Source organism: Harpia harpyja, chromosome Z (genome assembly GCF_026419915.1).
Source record: "Harpia harpyja isolate bHarHar1 chromosome Z, bHarHar1 primary haplotype, whole genome shotgun sequence".
Classification (NCBI taxonomy): Eukaryota; Metazoa; Chordata; class Aves; order Accipitriformes; family Accipitridae; genus Harpia; species Harpia harpyja.
In genome coordinates this window covers 69,116,986-69,132,511 of record NC_068969.1, presented here as the reverse complement: position 1 = coordinate 69,132,511, position 15,526 = coordinate 69,116,986, and the positions used below count along the sequence as shown (strand labels likewise).

The 15,526-nt window shown below is 35.6% G+C and overlaps 1 protein-coding gene across 2 annotated transcripts in view; it reads right to left on the bottom strand.

The window, feature by feature from the left end:
* Nucleotides 1-15,526, bottom strand: part of CNTNAP4 (contactin associated protein family member 4) — a 260,580-nt gene that overhangs the window by 105,742 nt on the left and 139,312 nt on the right. For both annotated transcript variants that reach the window (XM_052778474.1, XM_052778475.1), the window contains exon 4: nt 711-858. In XM_052778474.1, coding sequence (XP_052634434.1) covers nt 711-858 — 148 coding nt within the window. The remainder of the gene's footprint in view (nt 1-710; nt 859-15,526) is intronic.

Sequence of the window (15,526 nt, the reverse complement as noted above, 5' to 3'; positions counted from 1 at the left end):
CAACAGATGAAGTACTTAAAACAGGCAATTAAAGGGGTTTCTTAAAATAAACTCTCTTTCCCTCATGGAGGAAAGATGTGGAGAATAAAAAACAGTAAACAACTTGCTGAGAGGAATATTTTTTAAAAAGTCTGGGGATGAAGAATTGCAACAGGAAGATAACAGGAAGATTTACATTGTCCAGCAGATCAATACAGCCATAACACTTGTGCATTTGTCTTCCAAATGCTTATATCAGTTATTAATGTTTTATTAATGACACAAAAATTATTCTAAAAATATCCCTAAATATATAACAACTTTGAAGTATCCTTCAATTGTGTATTTGTGGGTCTATCTACTTTTACTCTTATTGGCTCAGGACCAAGACCATGTATATTCAAAACTGTAAACATTTTCCACATTTCGCCCTTCATGTAGCAAGTACACCATGTTAAGATGCAGTTTTTCAGACTATCAAAAATAGAGTTTGCAGCAAATCAGTTATAGGATTACATCCACACCATTCACTCCAATATAGAAAGCACTGGAAAATAAGCATCACATATTGTTAGATGATGCAGAAATAGCGAAGTCTGCACATAGACTTATTGAATCAGTTTTATTCAAGATTAAATTTAACGTTAGAAATCTACTTTCAAGTGTAATTTAGGCAGCAAAAGGCAATGATGAATCGTCATTTCATTTAGCTGATTCAGGAAAACACTTACTGTATGTGCATCCATACACTTCAATGCGCATTCCAATTCTGCCATTTGGATTCCAGTCCAAAGGCACAAAACGGAGAAATCTTGCTTTAATGGAATGCTGAAGCTTATAGTATACAACACTGTCAGCATTTGTGTTTCCAGAAAAGGCCTAGAAGAAAATGAAAAAGAGATCAGCCACAACTGTATTGAATACAGAAATATATGGAAGTATTACTGATCTTTTCATTTTATACCCTCATCTGGCAAACAGGTAAGCACAGGAATAAAATGTAATTGTCAGTGAATTCCATAATAATAATCCTGATTATTCTTCTGGATTAAGTGTTAAGTGGTCTGTGTGTTTAGTACCGACACCACACTCATAGAAAAATCTCACACCTTCTAAAATTTAAGTGAATGAAACATTTCAAACCCAAATATTCCTTTCACAAAATGTGTAGAACATCCTGGCATTTTGGTGTGTTGTACCCTCTAATACTTTTTTATAAGACAATAGAGTGAGCTTTTACCAAAATGTTAGATAAATTTCATGGCAAACGTGTTTTAGATGTGTAATATGTTTAATCTAAAAAGTTCTTATACTGCCAGACCATGGTGTTGGAAGACTCTGGTTTCCAACTAAAGAATCCAGAGTATTATAAAAAGATTTTAATTCAGTGTTCTGTTGAAAAAGAAATATCTAAATTTCAAATTTTCTTCCCATGTGAGAGATTAAAAAAAAAAAAAAGCATTATCATAGCAACTTTTTTTTGGCAGTATTTAACTGTTAAGACTACTTTCCCTTTTTGTTACATAAAGAAAACATAAAGAAACATAAAGAAATGTAAAAAAGAATGTAAAAAATATGAAGAGTTGTAATCATGAACTTTAGCATCCTAAAGACTGGAGAATATATTCTGATTTTGTTAGTTACATGGTCAGGTGTTTTGTGTTTTTTTCCTCATTGCATGTTTGTGATATGTGAAGCAAAAGAATTTGTTCAAACATTTTTGATCTAAATATCTGATAAATTAGACAGAAATAGCTCTTGGAAATATTTTTATGAGAAGAATTAAAAAGGTTACACATTTCTGGATATATGGACAGTACTGTTGCTATAGGTATAAGCCGTAGATGTTGCAAATGCAGAAGTATATAGAAACCAAGATCTTCAGGTACGCAGATTCTCTTTCCATAAGTTTTTGAATCATTGAGCTTCATTGCATTCATTATTTATCCTCCTGTACATGAATGTTTGCCCCTTCTGTCCCCTGTACTAGTAAAAAAATTTAATAAATTCTAAGGTCTGAACATTCAATTAAAAAAAAAAAAAAGAAATAAGAAAACAGCTAGTGAATGGGCTCATTACAGCTAACCTGTTAAGCTAGTAATAAACAATGAGAGTTAGTGATTCTGAATGTCCACACTACTTTCAGCTTCGTGCTTCATAGTTTCACTATCGCAGCCAGTGAAGATAGAAACATGCTAAAACAAACACTGGGGAAGAGCTGCTGTTTGGAGGGTAAGACGCTTCCAGATCTCTTGTCCCATAAAATCCTTATTTGCAGTCTGCAACAAATATAGCTACCAATGAAAGTGCCAATTAGTTTGTTGACTGAACCAGAACCCAGGCCTCAGAAGTTTAAGTACTGTGAGCAAATGAAGTGTTCGATTAAGATTTAAATTTTTTCCAAAATCATTTTTGGAGGGCAGCCACCTCATGAAATTTAGTTGTTGAGTACAGAATGCATATTGCTTGATTTTTTACTGCAGGGTATACTTAACCCATGTGTTCTTAATTTAAAATCAGGTTTTTGACTTCAGTAACAGCCTAAAAGTAATTCAAACTACTCCTTAAACCATTCAGAATGGTCAGTTTAGAAATCAATATTTTTAGCTGTCATTTTACAAAGCTTTTATCTGGGAAGAACACACTTTAAAGTGTATCGAGTTGAGTATTAAATGGGTCTTTATTGCTTGATTTTAAACACTCTAAAGGTTAAAATACATAGTTTGAGGGTTTTTTCAGTTTTAATCCTTTTCACAAGAAAGAGAAAGGGGAGGCAATCAGACAGCTTTTCCTCCAGACTACAAATACTAAGGGCATACCTGAAGCCTATGGAAGTAGCTTGTAGGCTTTTTAGAAGACAAGCATATTCAACGTGACAGATACATGCCTGTCTTTACAGGCAATTACTGTTTTATGGTCCAATCCAGCAATTGTTTTAAACACACAACAATTATAACCATATAATAAGTTCCCTTCCTCCCACCCCTGCCTTTTTCAGATTGTTTACATCACTTCATTTTTGTGCCAAATCACTTGAAGGGAACATGCCATTATTCTAGATTATGCAGAGTCCTCACAACATACACAGGCATCTGATGGTTAAAAAGACTCAATCTGACCCTTAGTTAATATGAATGTTATACATAATAAGCTTTGTTTTCATAAATAAGCTAACCCCTCCAATATAACTGCTTAATGAATCTTAGCTGATGCTCTTACAGATGCTATATTATGCTGCTTTTTAATGGCATGAAGACGCACCATCTTTCTCAAAGGGTGCCGTTTTTGAAACATGGAAACACTATGTTGCAGTTTAGCCTTAACCAGTAGCACGGACAATCAGCAGCATAGATGTCTAAGTAGATAGCTCTTCACGGCCTGGTTTATTCCACAGAGGAAAAGTACCCTGGGCTGTACTGAAGCCTGATATGAGGGCCTACTCTCAAACTTTTTTAACCATCCTACTCAATTTCTAACCCTGTAGTTTCTTTACCTGAAGTATTTTAACCCTGCTTTGAAGATAGAATTATTCAGTTCATTAAGGTATCAGAAATCACACATGTGCTCTGGATTGTATTAGTAAGTTTAAATCCTGTGTGTAGAAGGGCATCACCAAGCTCAGAACGATTGTGAAGGTAAGCTTACATCAATCAAGATAAGGTAAAACAAAGTTCTTGTTTCCCTCTCCATCCTCTATCTAGAAAGCAAATGTGGTTTTAGACCAGGGATAATACCAGCATCATGTCTAAACCTTCTTCAGCCAGTCAAAAAGTCCCCCATAGGCAAAGTTATGTATGAGACATGCACTGACTACACTGAGCCATACTTCAGATCACGTAGAACAGATGATGCTTGTTTACAAATGCAACTTTTACCATATAATATACTATATATACACTGTAAAAACATACTATCAGAGTAAATAATATGCGGAATGTTTTTACCTATGTTGTGTACCCATTGTAAGAAATATTATGATATTTATTAAAAATATTACTTCATATTAAATACAAATATTACTATGTTAAGTAAGTACACTTAGATGCAAATTCTTATTTCATGTTTATTGACAAGAACTGGAACAGGACACCAACATGGATAATTTTGTCAGAAGAGAAAGTTTAGCAGTGAGGTACTAGTGTACCTCAAGAGCTTCGTCATGTGTTTTATGAATTCTACTACCAAAACAAACACAAGCAGCGGACAAATTCAGTGTGAAGTAACTAATAGCTGTTAATATAAAATACTTGCTGTTGTTGCATGATGTTGGTTATGCTTTGGAAACGCTGTCATGCCAAACGGCCTGTACAAGTCTTTCTGTTTATGTTACACACCAAAACTGTAGTTGGTATTAGTGTCAGTGGTCATCAAGAAAAGAATAGAAATCCCAGTAGGCTACTGGCAATTCATTCACCTTAGAGCATCATTCAAACTACTCTAATAATGCTGCAAGATTAACCCATCTTGAGCTCTTCTAAGAACTAAGGGAGTTCAGAACAAATTGTTTTCTCCCATAACTTCTAAACTATATCCAAGTTCATATAGTAGTTTAACTATTTACATCTTAGTAACAAAAGGAGTGTCTATTCAAGTTAACCTAGCACACAGTACAATTAACTTCAATGTCAAGAAAATATTCACTGTACAAGGACCCAAACATTCAGACTCTTCCTTCTTATGGTATTACCACTTTGGGAAGCTATTGTTAGTCTTTTGAAGTCAGTCCTGAAAGTCAACAGGTGTGACCTGTTCGGTTAAAGTGAAAAAAATGAGCGTGGACTTCCTTTTCTCTGAGCAGAAAACACTGTAACAGACAACTGCCTCTTTTACTTGATTTCCAGATTGGAATTATGGCTAGGAGAAAATGATTGCATAGATAAAATGATCAAAGATTGACAGGGCTTTATGGGTTATAATCAGTGATTAATGCAAAAACTGACAGATCTGTTGGCTATAAAAGATTAGCAGTGACATCCTAGTGAGGAGCCCTGGGCTGTAAGTTGCTCGCTGCATTTTTCACCAGGTCTTGTCTCTGAATTGTTTGAAGATATACTTGAACTATACTAAAGTAATCTTAAATTGACAAAAACACATGGCAGTTGCACATATTCATAAATTTGATTGATCATAACCTCTTTTGTAAAGAAGGATGGTATGTATTAATGACAACATGATTAAAATAGACTAGATAGGTAGAAAAAAACCTGGCTAGAAAAATATCTTGTTCCACATCTTCTGCTGTTTCCATAGGACCATACTCCATCTGGCAAGCTCTGATGCATTTTCATGATCTGCACGTTGTGTACATCATCTGCACGCTATGCACATCATCTGACCAATGCTATGGTCAAAAGAAAAATGTCTGATCAGCTATAGCTATGACATGATTTCCAAGCAAAACAGTGGAGGGATCTTAAAATCATTGCCATGCTGCACCTATGACTAATTAGTGTCAGATATATTGATGTTATGCACAAAGTATTATGTTTGCCCTTTCATTTAATGGTTCCCTGAATCTATCATCTTCCCTAGTTAGAATGGAGTTTGGGCTTGTTTGCCTTTTTGCTTGTTTGTTAGGGTTTTTTTTATCTAGATATTTCTAATGTGCTTACTTAAAAGATTTCAAATGTTTGCAACACACTGATTTCATCATTTAATGTTATAAACTTAAGCAATGTGATTCACAAAGTACAATTCCATTGGAACATGTTATTTGAAAAATAAACAAAAATAATTAAAAAAAAATCCTCTGAAAGAAGATATTTCAAAGACTACTTCATCTATAATTATATTTTTCACTTAGTGTTTTTGCAGTCCATTAAGAATGTTTTAAGGAATACCATTCAACATTATATTTTAAATATCTCTTCATTCATTGTGCTGTAGAATTTGTTATTAAAGTATAATTTATTGTACTTTTAGATCAAGAGTTCAGAATGGGAATCTTGTAGCTTTTAGCACTGAAATTACTATTTTTTTTCTCATAGAAAATTATTTCACTTACCAAGAGGAAGACAAATCTGCCATTTAATTACTAGTCATCTGTGAGTGTTATTAAAATTACAAATGACAAAAATGGACTATTGAGTGCTCTTCAGAATGTTTCAAAACACTGTTTATTTTGCAACGGCATTACTAATAGTTTTATACATGGTGACCTAGAAATGTAGAAAGGGAATTTATTTAATTAAATATTACATTATACATAGGTATCTTATACAGCTTCCTTTTATAAGAAGTTACTAAACTGTGTCTCTGCTCATTATAGAACACCTCAAGGTGAATTATTCTCATGTACTATGATGAAAAGCAGGAAGAGAGTGGATATCTTTTGAAGAATAAAACTGTAGCTACTATATATAGAGATAGATATTTCAAATTATTCAATATCCAAAAGGATTCTCTGAAACACTCCAGGTCAAGGTATCAATTCCCACCTGTAGTATCTTCTACTGTTTATGGCAGCACATTAAGGGGAATGCTTTACTGCATTAAACTTGTTGGTTGACCACTATGACCATGACCTAATCCACTTTGCCATCTACTGATGTTTCTTCTTAGATTTAAAACTCAAGCTCCTTATATTCTTGTTTATATTACCTAGCTCATAGCCATGTCCTGTTACATGGTCCTGTCATTTGCCTATTCATGCTTCTTAACTTCTCTAAGGTCTTTTATTTTTTTGTAAAAATGACAAATTCTAGCAACATAGAAGTGTTCTGGATATTTTCTAGCTTTCAAACAGGAAAAATTTCCTAAAATTCACAACATAAAAGACAACAGGCAGTTAAGGATGCAAGAAATACATCATGCGATTAAAATGGTCAGCAAGAAGATTGCTATGACCAGTGGAATTCCTGTGTAATATACATCAACTATACTCAATTTCTCTATAAACTTATAAAGATAAATAATTCCTTTTGCAATTCCCTCTTTTGAGCATTGTTTAAAATGAACTTCTTCCCAAAGACCTGCAAACTAGATCTATCTTCCATCTAAAAGTGCTAAAGGAGAGATAAACATCAAAACCAAATTAAGCCAAATTGTTTAAACTTCAAACAAAATAATGGAATCAGCAAGCCATGACATACTATCAACCAATAACTGGATTATATTTTATGCCATATTATTTTTCATTCTACTTTTGTACTTTCTTTGCTGACAATATCTTCCTAAAAAAGTCACATGGGTACTTAGATTTATGTAAGCAGTGAATGTATGTTTCACTTATAATATTAACTAAAAAGAAGATACATGATCTTGAAACAGCCTGAACTAAGAGCATTTGCAAACATATATTAGAGAACAGGAAGAAACAAGAAAACAACTATTAAAATTAATGAGACCTCTGTAAATGTCAAACCACTTGAAAAATGTTGTCATTACCACCAATTCTCAGATAGGAAAATTTAGAAAAAAGCAGGTTAAATGTTCAGCACACTGTGAAATAGCTGGTGAATCATCTACATCAAACTATCTCCCACCTCCTAGACTTAAATCACTGCAATTTCCTCTTTGGCAGTAGTAAAGTGGAAGGAGGATGACTGTCGTCCCCGTAATTTTTATTAAATGGTGAATATCACAAGCTTAAATGGAAGTAAAAGGTGAAATTCAGAAACTACTTTTTCTCAGTTGAAAACTTCTCTGTAGACTCTCTGTGCTAGGTCTCCTGTGAACAACCTCATTTCTCCACTCTGTAAACCAAGTCTAGTAATGCTAATGCTAAGGAAATTATTAATATTGATATAATATCCAAATAATTTTAAACATGTTATTCCATTGTAGTAAAATGACCCAGCAATCAGATGGACATGCTACATACTGCTGTTAGTGTCATCCTTCTTATATAAAGTTTCTCATCTGTGACTTTTTGACAGACTTTTTTCATTTCATCACTTTTCCTCACAGTGGTGCATCAAACCTCAAAACAGAACTGAATGCCTAAATAGAAGGTATGAAGGAAGAACTATGAGGGTTGTTAGGCAGAGTTTTCTAATAATTGTGGCTGTAAAAGTTACTAGTTACTCTGAGCAGATACAAAAGAAATACTTGGCTATTGTACACAAGTACAGTAAAAGTGTAGACTCTACTGGTGACTTTAATTCTGCCATATTTGAAAATATGAACAGCTGGGCCCAGAGGGTGATGACCAGTGATCTATGTGGAGCCCAATAATGAGTGGTGTACACCGGGGGTCAATACTGGATCCAATCCAGTTTAACATCTTCATTAATGATCTGGGTGATGGGACAGAGTGAGCCCTCTGCAAGTTTCCTGGTGACATCAGAACTTGGAGGAGCACTTGGTACACCAGAGTGTTGTGCTGCCGTCCTCAACAGGCTGGAGAAATGGACCAACAGAAACCTCATGACATTCAGCACAGGGAAGTAAAAAGTCACTAAATTAAACATGAGCTAGCAATGTGTCATTATTGCAAAGAAATCTCCTCAGCTGAATTAGACAAAGTATTGCCAGCAGGTGGTGGGAGGTGATCCTTCCCATTTATTCAGCAATGTTGAGGCCACATCTGGATTACTGTGTCCAGTTGTGGCCTTCCCAGTGCAAGAGAGAAATAGACATACTGGAGAGAGTCCAGGAAAGGGCCACAAAGATGATGAAGGGACTGGAGCATCACCTATTCAATGAAAGGCTGAGGGAGCTGTTCAGCATAGACAGGAGGAGGCTCAGGGGGGATATTATCAATGTATTTAAATATTTGACAGGAGGACATAAAGAAGATGGAGCTAAGCTCTTTCTAGTGGTGTCCCACAATAGGACAAGAGGCAGTAGGCATAAACTAAAACACAGGAAGTTCTGTCTGAACATAAGGAAAACTTTTAACTGTAAAGAAATTTTTTTTTTCCAGAGACCTGGAACAGGTTTCCCTAGGAGGCTGTGTAGTCTCCATGCCTGGAGATCTTCAAAAGCCCTCTGGACATGTTCTTGGACAACCAGCTCTAGGTGACCTTTCTTAATCAGGGGTGTTAGACCAGTTGACCTCCGGAGGTCCTTTCCAACCTCAACCATTTTGTGATTCTGCGGTATTTGGTTTCACATTATAAAATGGAGTTTTTGTGTGGACTTTTTTTGAGCCAGGTGGTGGGAGGCAAAAGAACAGAGTTCATAACGTGACGCCAGACTGAAATCCCAGTGGAACCTCTGTGAGGCTCAGACCTCCAGGTCCACGTCCTTTGTGCTGTGGGGGCTAACATTGTTAACATCTCCAATGCAATGTAAGGAAGTGCACCAAAGACTTGACACACAAACCACCCCTCAGAGATATATGTTCCTTTCAATACTCTTTTGGTATTAAGTTGATGTTTGACCATGTGAAACATTCTCTTTTCAGTCCTCTCTTCTCCTTTCTCTTTCCTTTGCCCAAACTTTTGTTTTTCTTCTCTAAAAATGCTGGGCCTGTCTTTCCTCTTCAGTTTTCTTATTTCAATCCTGATCTTAAAGCTAAATTATTTGGATATTCTGATGTGTGCTGTTGGTGATAGTGGTGCAGTTTTGCACCACTTCTGTCATCTTTACTGATTTCTCTTCCTGGGAAGTAGTAAGCCATGAATCACAGCTGGCTTGGAGACCATACCTTGTGAGCATTGACTAAATCCTCACGCTGTTCTTACAGCTTTCCATCAGTGTCAGACAAAAACAGGATACTGGGGTAAACTGTACCAATATTCTTTCAGTGTCTTTCTGGTATTTCTTCACATTGGGTGAGTGTTTTATCCACTGGGATATTATGTTATGTTTCTTTCTCTTTTTTTGCCTTTCACTGTGTGAGCGGAATATCAGCATACCTTTCCATAAGAGAACAGTTCCAGAAGTAGGAGATGAAGAGAGGATGAGACCGCACTTACCAGGTAATTTATCAAAGGTGACAGCTGACATTTGTGAAGGGACCCAGTGATAGGAATTCTTCCTGTCTTTCTGTGTTGTTGTTCAGGTTTTTGTTTTGGTTTTCTTTTTTCTTTTCAAGAAACAAAATTTGAAACAGTTTGCTTTCATATTAATATAGAAGAAAAAGACTTTAATATCTAAAAAATAAGCTAACAACAAAAGTTTGTGGTTTTTGTTTCTTTTTGCAGCAGTAGCAGTTGGACACCCCATTTACTCAACAGCATTGCAGGGGTGTGTAGGTAGAGTGTGAATCTAGGGCCCTTGAATGGCTATTGCTAGCCAGCAGAGGTCTATCGCCCGTTAGCCATGCTCCTTTGGAAATGTGGTTAATAAAATTGTTTTTTCTTTCTTTTTTTTCATGTTCAGCATATCTGAAATGAAAAGTTACTTCATTGCCTAGATGTCACGGTGTAGGGACTAATGCATGCATTAAAAATATCTTAATGTAAACTACCAAAGTACTTTTTTTAATTCTTCCATGTACATTATTTCCGTTTCATTCATCTATATGTAGCAATAAATTTTATGTGAAGTAACTTGTCGCCATTGGAGGGAGCCCTTGTATTAACACAACTGGGCACAACATTGAGGTTTGTTAATCCTCCCTTAAAAAATTATCATAACAACACTTCTTTATTAATTTCCAATATGTAATTGTGAAACTACCATGCTTTATTTATTAATAACTAAGCACATGTACCTTACAGATATTCCCTGAAAATTGAAAATGTGAATGTATTTCATAATAGTATTGCTGGAATTCTAAACAATCTTTATCCTCAACGACTTTCAATGATAAGCTAATTCTTCATCTGAGATGAATATGCATATACTTTTTAAAATATGGAACTGTAGTCCATGAATTTGGATTCTGATATTCTAAAGGTAACTGTGATAATCTCTGAGGGTAACAATCACAGTAGTTTTCAATGGAAGTGTTATGACAATTTATTTTCACTTTTTTTTTTTTTTTTAATAAATCCATTTGAAACAATCTGTAAAATATGAACACATTGAATTTTGAGCCTGGGCTACAGTGTAACCGTCCTTTCTACTTTCAAATCAGCTTGAAGTTTAACCACTACTCTGCTGGGTAAATAAATGTTTTTACTAATCGTATTTAATGTTGAGTGTCAAATCAAATAAGTTTACACATTTAGAAATAATAAGTTCCATAAATGTTATGAAATGTTTTCAAAGAACAGTAGACTATTTAACCTGTCTATTCCACATATTTACTTGTTAAAAGTTGTAAAATTTGGGGCAATAGTATATTTCTTATTATTTGAAATTTAGGTAGGAATAAGGATTCATTATTATACTTCCACAGCACATAATATAGCACAAACACTACCAGAAAGAAATAATAAATAAAGATAATTGAGGTAATTTATAACTAAAATAGCTATGATGCAACAGCAGTGCCTCTACTGAAATGTCAAAAGAGTATGTGGGAATCCTGTTTGCTCAAAACAATATAAAAAAACCTGTCTTAATATTACAGTGTAACATTTGCATACAATTTCACACTTGCTCTGAAATGAAATTAAATGACCAGAAAGAAAGGAAGAAAACCTCATTAACTATGCAACATAGAAATGGCAGAGCAAATGCTTTGTAGCTCTTATGTCCTGAGGGTCAGAGACAATAAAAGAGTTCAATTAAATTTATTTCTGTGGATTTCTTACACAAAGTCTCACCATTTCTAACTTTAGAGAAATGCCTGTATATGAATTCTTCTGTAACTCATCATTAGGGACTCACAATAGTGTATAACACACCAAGTTAACATAATGACAATCAGTTTCTTATGTTCCTCCAACTTCCAAATTAGTCAAATATTCCACCCATCTCACCAAAAACTTCAGTGGCAAATTATAACTTTTCTTTTTATGTAGTGCTTGCCATTGTGTTTGTAAGAAAACCTTTCAAAAGCAAGCAGCTTCCATGTTGTTTGCTTTACGCTGTTGAAAGACACTGTGAAATGAAACCCCAGGGAAACTCACTGAAGAGATTAAGCTTTTTAGATAGACTGTAAACAATAAGGCTCTAAAATCTTTCTGTATACTAATACTAATTCTGTATTAAATTTTAGCAGAAATATTCAGAAAATGTATATTAAGGTTGCATTCAGAAGTAGCTATCAGTGAATAGGAAATATTAAATCCAATGTATAAAATATTTCTTGTTAAGAACATTTGGAGTACAAAAGCAGAGATTCAGTTTTCCAGAAATGTCAACATTCATGGTAGCCACACCAAAAATAGATGAGACAACAGGATAATCCCCCAAATTCAAGTTTCCTGATGACAGTCTCAAACTATCCCTCATCTAGTTAATCAAACTTCTACCTGGCCACTTTTATTCTGCAGTTACGCATCTGCATTGAAACAGACTGGCAAAGTGAAATTAGAGCTATATGGAATTGATACAGGTATTGAAGTGATCATTCAGGTAAAAATAAAGGTTAAAACTTCTCACTTGACTAATGTAACCATGTACAAAGGATTAAGCAGGTGAACACCATCATAGTCTCCCCTGTGCACCCTCAATATGTAATTTTTTTAAATGGTTTTTCTGTTTTCAACAGGTTTGCTATGTCTATGAAAGGCTTTGATTTTCATCAAGTCCTCTTTCTTCTGTGTTGTAGGCAGCAAGATTACATCAATTTGGGATGAAAAACATGGCTAGATTGGTATATGAAGCATTTGGTGTTCAGAAGAAAAACCTGGGTCCTGGAGTCAATTGGTTATGTGAGAATTTCAGTTGTCCTTATGTATTCATTAGTCAGAATAAAATAAACTTGTAGTTTTCATGCTTTCAGAGAAAAAATTAAAACATGAGTTTTGAGCTACCTTCATTATCTTCATAGCTTGAATTAGAAGTTGTGAAATTAATGTTTTGGTTTTTTATTTGATCTAATTAAATAATTTTTTTTTATTTTTGCATTCACAAAAAACAGACACAAGAATTTCAGTAATGTTCACATTTCATCATTGATTTGACTGATAACTTTGACATGTGTGTTGTAGTCTCTTAAGACTCTTGAATACAAGGTAAAAACAACCTAACTGGGCAGCACACGTTCTTGGCAGTATCCATGGTGAACATGGTGCTTAAACACACCTGCAATGTAACCACAAGAGACAGAGACATCATGGAGCAAAGTTGTGTTCCACTCACAAGTGCAGAATTTAGCTATTCTTGAGGATACAAAATGAAAATAAAGTTCTGTCTTCAAAATCAGAGACAAGCAGTTAAAGGAACCCAAAGTCATGAGCTGTTAGTAATAATAAGAAATCCTTTATCAGCACTGAAGGTGGTAGCAGCAGCAGATGGTTTTGTAGTGATACTGTTTGGAGCCCAGATGGAAATGCAGAGCAGCAGAAAAGAGATGTAGAAATTTAAACTAAACAAAGCAAGGAAAAGTTTTCAAAAGAAAGCAGTCTGCATCTGTGGAATAAAATGATATAAACTGTAGCAAAATGTCACTTGGCCTCCCAGAAATCCTTTTGCTGTAGACTGTTTTAGCAGAATACATTCAAAGAATATTACTCATCTATTCAGGGAGTGGGGGGGCGGGGGGGGCGGGGAGGGAGAAGAAAGAGCAAGCTTTCTAAGTTTGGGAAAAGATCTGAAAGTACCTGGAAGAGTGTGCTCGTTTTGTCTGGGATAGACTTATTTTTATTTATAGTAGCTAGTATGAGGCTATGTAAAACAGTGTTGATAATACAGGGATGTTTTTGTTACTGCTGAGCAGACACTTGACACAGAGTCAAGGCCTCCTTTGCTTCTCACAGTACCCCACCAGTGAGTACTCTGGGACTGCACAAGAAGTTTGGAGGGGACACAGCTGGGACAGTTGACCCCAAATGACCAAAGGGATTTTCCAGACCATATGACGTCATGCTCAGCAGTAAAAGCTGGAGGAAGAAGAAGGAAGGAGAGGCATTCGGAGTGATGGCATTTGTCTTCCCAAGTAACCATTACATGTAATGGAGCCCTGCTTTCCTGGAAATGGCTCTAAACACCTGCCTGTCAATGAGAAGTAGTGAATGAATTCCTTATTTTCTTTACTTGTGTGTGCAGTTTTTGCTTTACCTATTAAACCGTCTTTATCTCAATCTGTGAGTTTCCTCACTTCTACCCTTCTGATTCTCCCCTCCATCCCACTGTGGGGGAAGTGAGTGATTGGTCGTGTGGTCCTTAGTTGCTGGCTGGGCTCAAACCAAGACAAAGAGACATTCTCAATCCAGGCTTCAGTGAAGACTGAAAGGTTTCATACCATCAGTTGCAATTATATTTTTTCCTAGACTTACCATTGGTGTCTTAATATCTTTATCCTACATGATGCACACAGGATAAAACACAGCACAAAGAACAAACACAAATATTTGCTCATATTAAACAGAAAGTAAGACCCATTTGTATCTTCTGTTCTTTTCAAAAAAGAAGCAGAGAAAATCCACAGCATGAGAGACTTAACATTGTTTAATAGCTAACATACATACAGGTATACTACTGCACTAGCAGGCATCTGATGCCTCAGAAATGTAATGCAGAGATCCCATAACTAGGATATCTCCAAAGCCTGCGCTGTAAACATGCTAGGTCACTTAGGAACATTTGCAAGAGTGCTCTCTTGTGCCCAGGGGATGTGTCCTAAAAGCCACAGTAGGAGTTTTTGACTAGTGAATGGAATAATACCAAGTTTCTAGGTATTTGTCACACAGAAATTTTGTGTCTGACACAGAATCCATGATTAGTCTAACCAGCAGATTTGCGTACCCTAAGCAGCAAAATAATGGTACTTTAGCCTCTCCTATACTCCTGTGCATTTAAATACAAATAAATGACTAGCAAATACAAGTAACTAGCAAATATGGCATGCAATGAAAGCAATCAAGAACACATGATGGACAGGGAACAGAAAGAACACGCCTGCAAACCTCAGCAAATGGTACGTTTGTGGAAGGGAAAGGAAAAATGACTGAGATAGTTGTGCCCATCAGCTATGGGAAGGGCAGGCAGCAAGTGAGTTGGCTGCCCACACAGTGCGGGGAGAGAGAATAAAGAAGGTCTCTGCAGAAACGTCATGAAATTAGATCTTCAAATAGAGAGGGGAGAAGACTATTTTAATCTTTGTGGCTGCTGTGCAAAGTTGTCCACCCTGTGGCATATGTGCAGATCAAACCTGTTGTATCAGGTATGCCTTCGTTTCTTTGACTATGACAGTTTCTTTGAAGGTATAAATTTGAATAACTCAATTTATCACTGGGAAAATACGATACATGGTTCGTGGTCTGAAGACGCATCAGTGATGGTCACCAGCTTTCTTCATAACAGGCTATCTGGTAGAAAGTAGAAGGAATGCAAGGTACCAGTCCAGTATTAACAATAATTCTGGTACGTTACTTTCTGTAGAAAAGCTAAAATGGATCAGCCTCATTGAACACTAATCCCATCTTCTCTACAGAACATTTTACTTCATCTTCTCTGTTTGCTAAGGGGAAAAAAAAAAAAGCAAATTGCATCAGGAAGTTATAATGTTTTGACTTCAGTTGTCCCAAATGCTGTATCCTAAGTTTAAAAATACAGAATGCAGTCATGTCATGTTACTGCAAATATTACTTCAATCTAGCTC